General features: G+C 34.3%; 1 protein-coding gene across 2 annotated transcripts; it reads left to right on the top strand.

Annotated features, from left to right (window-relative positions):
* The first annotated feature begins 418 nt into the window (after positions 1-418).
* On the top strand, positions 419-4,474 carry LOC132177846 (beta-ureidopropionase-like). Of its 2 annotated transcripts, none has more exons than XM_059590317.1 (6): positions 419-653; positions 2,114-2,221; positions 2,662-2,850; positions 2,943-3,170; positions 3,242-3,478; positions 3,902-4,474. In XM_059590317.1, exons 1-6 carry the CDS (start codon positions 516-518, stop codon positions 4,265-4,267), a joined length of 1,266 nt encoding a protein of 421 aa, XP_059446300.1. In that variant the 5' UTR covers positions 419-515; the 3' UTR covers positions 4,268-4,474. The 2 variants fall into 2 exon arrangements, with proteins under 2 accessions (XP_059446300.1, XP_059446301.1); XM_059590318.1 differs by having other exon boundaries at positions 420-653; positions 3,254-3,478.
* The last annotated feature ends 3,226 nt before the right edge of the window (positions 4,475-7,700 follow it).

Genomic DNA, 7,700 nt, shown 5'->3' with positions numbered 1-7,700 from the left:
TGGAGTTGAAGGGTCTCAAGACCGTCATATCCCTTCACGTCCCTTACTGGTCCATAGTGTGTTCCTTTTTTTTTTTTTTTTTTTTTTGAGCAAGTCCATAGTTTGTTCTATTTACAAAACTTTGCCTACTTTTGCTGCCTTCTTTGATTGTACCTGTTACTTTGATGGCCAAGTCATTTATTTAACAAATTCTCAATGTTTCTAAGAATAGCCTTGTCCGCTTTGTATTTTATTTTCATGTAATTTTCATTTTTTTTTTCTTTTCTCGTAAAAAGAAATAAAAAAAGTAAAAATAAAAAATAAAAAAACAAAACACTACAACATGTCCATTTGCCGCACCCACAACCGCAACTCTGTAACCAACCACTTTGGATAATTTCCAATAGCCCACGCTTCAAAGTTTTTACTATTATAATTCAGAGAGACAAATCGTCTTCGTCGTCCGAGTCAAACTCATTCCATTTCCACCACCATTCTCTGCCTCTATCTCTGCGTGCAAGAACTAAAAAAAATAAATGGAGAAAAACCAGGAGGTTGAAACGAAAAATGGAGAAGGCGTGGAAGAAAGCAAGTCCCTGAAAGACGGTTCCATTTGTGGGTACGAGTCACTTCACTCTCTCCTGAGCGCAAACCTCAAGCCTGAGATCTTCCAGGTCATTAACTTCTTCTTTTTCCCCCCTTTTTTCACTTATTTTTTTTCTGGGTTTATCAGCTGGAGCTAAGTTTTCGATATATATGTATCTGGGTCATTGACTCAACGGGTTTGAATCTGATCCGAAACTTTGTTTGATCAATTTCGTTTTGTGAACTCTCTGTACTATTGCACTTACAGTGTGCTTCAGTGTTTTCAAACTTGGCGATTCCTTATATCAGCGACTAGTTTATTTGGAACGATTAAGAAAGTAATTGTTTTATTGAATGAACTGAAATAAGAAAGTATTGGTTTTATTGAATGAACTGAAATTCGTGGATTTGGTTGCAAACCCAGTATAAATTTGGAGTTTTTTAATAAATTTAGAATTTTGATTTGGAGGATTTGGTTTTTATATGTATCTGCAATTGTTGTGGCCGTGTAAACTGAACCCAGAAAGCAAAACTATTTGATTAAGGATTTGGTTCCTCTGCAGTGAAAATCGGCCCAGAAAGATCATGTGGGAAATAAGTCTTTCTAAATTTAGCACAAGGACTAGAAGCAACCATACTATGGATCATATCTGTTTAACCAACTGTAGAAAGACTCAGTTTTGTCCGACTAGTTTTGATGATCTGAGAAACCAACCATCTCAATGCTAACCTGGCTACCAGAATTCCAGAATTTATGGGACCTATAGTTAGCTGAGTGGAATTAAATATGGTCGACTATGTGGACATTTGTATATTAGTTCTTACATCCTTTTACTGTTAAACAATCACGAAAGTACCATCCATGCATGCATTTGAACTCAATTATCCACAATTTGTAGATCATAGTCGAATATTTGTGGTGTTGCATTGAGCATGTTGCCTGTAAGAGCTTTTCTGGCCTTTAGATTTGTCTACTCGCCAAATTGTAGAATTTAGGCCCAAGGAGCATAATTGGATAGCCGAAATATGCAAGTCTTCAATATGTATAGAGTAAAATGAAGTTTTTTTTTTTTTTTTTTTTTGGTGTAGCATACCTGTTTGACATGAGTACTTTGCTAGTGTTGAAAAGTCCATACAACAAAAGAATACATTAAGGAAGTAGTTTTAGCAAGAATTTGGGATTATTAATCTATTAAAAGTTCCATTCTCCATGTTTCATTCGCTTGTTGAATATATTTATCAGATATGAATCCATCGAAAACATTTTCACAGCAGTTTTCTTGTCGCATCACAGTGATTGAATATCCATATGATACATTGAAAAATATAAATGGAATGTAATTTTAGTTCATTCTTTGTTTTGTGTATTAATTTGTACTTGATCTTTTTCTTCTTTTTTTTTTTCGGGGGTGGGGTGGGGGAGTTAAGTTAACCTGTTCTCCTTGCTTATGCACAACTTTAAAATTTCTGTAATTGTGATGGAAGTTGTGCATTCACCACATGTACACATTTTGGGATATTTTCTTAAAACTTTATTACTATTTTGCAGGAAGTCAGCCGCTTGCTACTTGGGCTTAACTGTGGAAGGGCAATTGATACGATAGTTCTCCCAGAATCCACTAAAGCTCTCTCTTCAGAACATGATTTTGACCTTCAGGTAGGCATTTGTCCTGCCTGTTGCTTTGGTGGTTCAGTTTTAGAATTTTTATTTAAGTATAATCCATCCGTCCTGCAGTTTTTGAAAGTTTACAAATCGCATGCATTTTAAGGAAACAAACACTGCTCAAATGGTCTTAGACGGGGCAAGAAATGTAGTTTCAAATTTTTAAAATAGGTCAAGTTAAAATTTGGGAAAATGTGGGTTCATAGGAAGATAAATGGATACACTTTCATTATTAGAAACTTTCATCTAGTTTGGGACAGACTAAAAAGGAGAACACATAATGTGGGATGAAGAAATATGATTTTGTTGTAAAATGTGGAGACAGGACTTTTTAGGAATTCTACATGCAACATATGCGTGTTATTAGTATCAGATGACAATCCTTAAATATTTGCTGTTACATTGTTGATGAATTTTCATATTAATCCTTTCAGGCTTTCTGCTTTCATGCTGACAAAGAATTACTGAGAGCACCTAGAGTTGTTAGGGTTGGTCTTATTCAAAACTCTATATCTCTTCCAACAACTGCCCCCTTTCTGGACCAAAAGAGGGCTATCTTTCAGAAACTAAAGCCAATCATCGAGGTGGCTGGTTCTTCAGGAGTCAACATAGTATGCCTGCAAGTAAGTTATGGCATGTGGCTCGAAATACTTTTATTGATTCACTTCCATCTCAAGTCTGAAATTGTAACATTTCTTTTAAAAAATTAATACAGGAAGCATGGATGATGCCATTTGCCTTTTGTACGCGAGAGAAGAGGTGGTGTGAATTTGCAGAGCCTGTTGATGGGGAATCAACACGATTTCTTCAGGATCTTGCACTTAAATTTAATATGGTCATTATAAGTTCAATTCTTGAGAGGGATGTCAATCATGGAGAGACTCTTTGGAACACTGCTGTTATAATTGGAAATCATGGCAACATAATTGGCAAGCATCGGAAAGTAAGCTAAATAATGTTTCTGCTGTTACAGTTTCTTTATTTTTTATTTTTTGGAGGACATAATGGAATTAGCTTTTTTGGCAGAACCATATACCAAGAGTTGGAGACTTCAACGAGAGCACATATTATATGGAAGGCAACACAGGGCATCCTGTTTTTGAGACGGCTTATGGAAAGATCGGTGTTAATATCTGTTATGGGAGGCACCATCCTTTGAATTGGTTAGCTTTCGGCTTGAACGGTGCAGAAATTGTTTTCAACCCTTCTGCTACTGTTGGCGAACTCAGTGAACCAATGTGGCCCATCGAGGTCATTCTCTATCCATTTTCTTTATTATAAAAATTCACTTTCTTGTGATGGATTTCTCTCTTTTGAATCTTGATTTTGCTTCTGAGATGTTATGCTTTCTTTAAACTTTGGCACCTTGACATTAGGAATAACGATAGTTAAATAGTCTTCTTAGCAGTAAATAACATGATATATCAAAAGCTTCTTCATGTTGCAATTATATATTCTGATAATGGTATTGTAGATGTAACATAATTGACGAGTAATGTTATTTAATAGACTCTTGTACAACAGGATGACGTTACTGTAAAAATCATCCTTTGAATCAGGGTTTTTTTTTTTTTTACAAGCTCTTGCCTTGTCATTCAATTACATGGCAGTTGTACAGGAAACTATTTAATAGAATTACTTGAAATTGACATATTATCTTGTGCTTTTTTACAGGCCCGAAATGCTGCAATAGCAAACAGTTACTTTGTTGGGTCAATCAACCGAGTTGGGACTGAGATATTCCCCAATCCATTCACTTCGGGTGATGGAAAGCCACAACATGCAGATTTTGGGCACTTTTATGGATCCAGCCATTTTAGTGCCCCAGATGCTTCTTGCACTCCATCTCTTTCCCGCAATAGGGATGGCTTGTTGATCTCAGACATGGATCTTAACCTTTGCAGACAGCTAAAAGACAAGTGGGGCTTCCGAATGACTGCCCGGTATGAGGTGTATGCAGAGTTGCTTGCTAATTATTTGAAGCCAGATTTCAAGCCCCAAGTCATTTCTGACCCTTTGTTACATAAGAAGACTCTGTAAATTTCAGGTACTAGGAAGAGTTCATGTGCAAAGAAAAAAAAAATAGTTAAAAACTGTGTTGGAATAATACTTCAAGTTGAAGTTTTCTGTCAAAAATAAATGTACTCAGTGTTGACTTGAGAACTTTCATTGTTTTTAAGATTTAGTTGTACAGTTAGATAGCCAGTATTGCCTGGTGCTATTAAATAAATTCTCAGTTTAATATCAGTATTTTTTTTTAAAAAAAAAAAAAAAAAAAATTATTATTACATTTGATATTCTGTGAAACAAAATCCAGTTTATGCTTTCCACTTTTTTTCATTTACCTAATTGGGTAGTTTGTCCATCTTTCTCACCTTTGAATTTAAGTTCCAGTCGAAGATACCTATATGCTTCTCTCTCTAGTTTTAGTGAGAGAAGCTCACTTTTTCTCAGAGAAAATTATTTGTCTCCCAGTGAGACCTCCCCGGCTGGCTGCTTGCATGAATGCCCGGGGAGGAGGTATGGACCTTGGTTGCGGCCTCCCTTCCTTCTCCCTTCCCTTTTTTGGTTCATTTCCTAATTTGTTGTACTTATTTTAGGCACTGTATTTTTGTTTGGGCCCTATGTTGAGAAGTCTACCTCCTCTTGGTTTTTGCTTCCGTGTAGTCTTTTTTTTTTTTTTTTTTTTTTTTTGAATAGAAAAAAAAAAAGAAATGAAAAAGAAAATAAACAAAAAACTTCAGAAAACCTCCATAAACTTTCACTTGTTTAGACACTACTTCCAAAGTTTAAAAATTTTCAATTATGGGTATTGAATTCTTAATTTTTTTCAATTACCATATTCTTTTATTAGGATTTTTTGGTTAAATTTTGTCAAAATTTTCAAAATACCACGTGTTGTATTTAATGTGCAAAAAGTATATTGTTTCTCTATCCGCCCTAACAACTACTATAGTTTCTTATGGCAATTAATTTTTCTTTTTTTTTGAAAAAAAAAATCACATTAACCATTTATTTTGCTATAATGAAATTAAAAAAAAAATGGTAAAGTCCACTTAACCCATTCAAACTACCACCCCAATGACAATCTACCCCACAAACTATCAATTGGGACAATTTATCCCATAAACTACCAAAACAATGACGATGTACCTCCCAATGCTAGCAAAATGACGAAATTACCCTTATAAAATTTTCAATACAAAAATACACTTAAAAGTTTTTAAAAAAAATTAAATTGTAGTATCTTAGTTTTTATTTTAGTAAGGGTAATTTCATCATTTTGTTAAAATTGGGAGTACATTGTCATTGTTTTGGTAGTTTGAGGGGTAAATTGTCGCAATTGATAGTTTGGAGGGTAGATTGTCATTAGGTGATAGTTTGAGGGGGTTAAGTGGACTTTACCCTAAAAAAAATAACTTTTTTTTTTTTTTTTTTTTTTTTTTATCATTTTTGCTTTTTAATGCATTTTTTTTTCTTTTCATTTTGTTACAAAACATTAGTAGTAAAATAAAAAAAACACTTAAGACACATAGTACCAAACCGCTATATAAAGTTTTTCAGTGGTAAAATTTTAGAGAGTTTTATTTTCCTATGTAATCTCAAACATGCTCATTATTTAGTAAGTCCCTAGACTTTTTATTGTTTTCAAACAATACAATAGTCGAATAACACATCAATGAACTAATTCCCTAGTACTATTTCCTACAATTTCTCCTTTAAGGTTGGATTTTTGGATGGCAGTGAATTTGGGTTGACAAAAAGAAAGGAAGATTTAAAGGATAAGCATTAAATAAATGATAGTCATATAGGCTTCATAAAGGATAAATTTTTTATATTGTGTTATTAAATATTTATTTTAAATTTTAATTGTATTTTTTTTTATGTTATAAAAAATACAATATATAAAAAATAAATATTATTTTATTATTTTAATGTCGCCGCTACTAAAATCAATTCTTGGCTCCGCCACAGGGTGGGTGTATTGCCATCAACATTCAGTTATGAATGTGTTACATTTAGATTTTATTTATGTTTTTTTTAATATGCTTGTCGGATTTATAATTTATGGTAAAATGATTAGCAAGTGTGATTTGAATAATAGTGTCCAACTATAGATAATGTCTTTTTGTATTTATTACAAGCAAAAATTTGAACTTTAAGGCAAAAAATGCTTACAGAAATGATTGGTGTAAATATTTTGCCCATATTTCTCACATATTATCTTACAAATAAGCTATTAGATTTGTAGACTTATGTGGACTTCACATAATTAGTCAATGGTGGATCCCACGAATCTTATGTTTAATCTATTGAATTTGTAGGAGAAAATAGAAAACAAATATGGGCAAATTAATGACACCAATTATTTTTCAAATTGCTTATTACCTCATATACAGATAATGGATAATAACCGCATTTAATAATTGCGCGGATGGCATACCTAAAAGTAATAACTGCATTATTGCATCCACATCCGTATTTTTACCCCTAATTAACATCATTGGAGACGCATTTGTGTTGGTCATTTTTACAGGGAGAGAGAGAGAGAGAGGGGTTTGGACCTTTGAAAATGACATTCAATCTAAGTTATTAACATCTTGGTGATACATTTGCATTGGTCATTTTTACACAAAAGAGAGATCTAGAGAGAGGGATTGGTCACTTTACGTTATTAACATTTTTTTTTTCTTTTTCTAATTGAATAAGGAAAGAGTTACGGGGAAGGATTCATCCCACTTCTGATCCAAATGGAAAAAGAAGTGAGTGATCCTAAAAATGAAAATAGGGTGGGCTCCCCAACAATAGACTCAAAACAAACTAAAACAGCACAAAAATAATTACAATAGTTAAGAAATGAGACAAATAAATGACCTGGTCCTCTCAATGGGCCGCACAAGGTGTTTACATAAGCAAATGGACACAGATTAAGGCAAGCCTATTTAAATCCCCATTTGGAACTAGCAGCAACTACCGCGAAGAGGCTAAAGCCAAAAATGCACTGTCATAGTCCGATATAGGGGACTGCTGAAAAGAGAGAAACCACCATAAATTTGGTTATAAAAATCTCCACGAAATCATCAAACCACCGAAGCCCAAGGAGACAGCAACCCACAAAATCAACAAGCAGCAAACAACAATAAAAAGAGCTGTAAAATATGAGGAAAATAAAAATACATGGAATTATTTTTTTTTTATTATTATTTTTTTAAAAAAGTAGAAAAAGACCACTAAACAGTAGTTGGAATAGAGGATGGGGCGGATGGAGAGTGGCGGGAGAGCTTCTGGCAGTAGCTCGAAGTGCACGTGGCGCGCGTGTGATCCACGCTTAGGCACGTGACGACCACGCGGCGGTGCGTGGTGGCTGGTGGCTGGAACAGGGTGATGAAGACTTCGACGGGAAGCTAGGAGGATGGGGAAGACCCTGGTGGGGTGCATTGAAGCTGTAGAGGAACGGAGGTCGACAAATCTG

The sequence above is a fragment of the Corylus avellana genome, chromosome ca4 (genome assembly GCF_901000735.1).
Source record: "Corylus avellana chromosome ca4, CavTom2PMs-1.0".
NCBI classification, from domain to species: domain Eukaryota; kingdom Viridiplantae; phylum Streptophyta; class Magnoliopsida; order Fagales; family Betulaceae; genus Corylus; species Corylus avellana.
The sequence above is the reverse complement of the archived record's forward strand: the minus strand, read 5'-3'. Positions and strand labels throughout refer to the sequence as shown.

Bases quoted from the DNA above. Each gene is read 5' to 3' on its own strand.
- LOC132177846 (XM_059590317.1), top strand. From the start codon at position 516: ATGGAGAAAAACCAGGAGGTTGAAACGAAAAATGGAGAAGGCGTGGAA. The intron at 654-2,113 runs GTCATTAACTTC...ACTATTTTGCAG, and splicing joins TCAAGCCTGAGATCTTCCAG to GAAGTCAGCCGCTTGCTACT. The intron at 2,222-2,661 runs GTAGGCATTTGT...TAATCCTTTCAG, and splicing joins AACATGATTTTGACCTTCAG to GCTTTCTGCTTTCATGCTGA.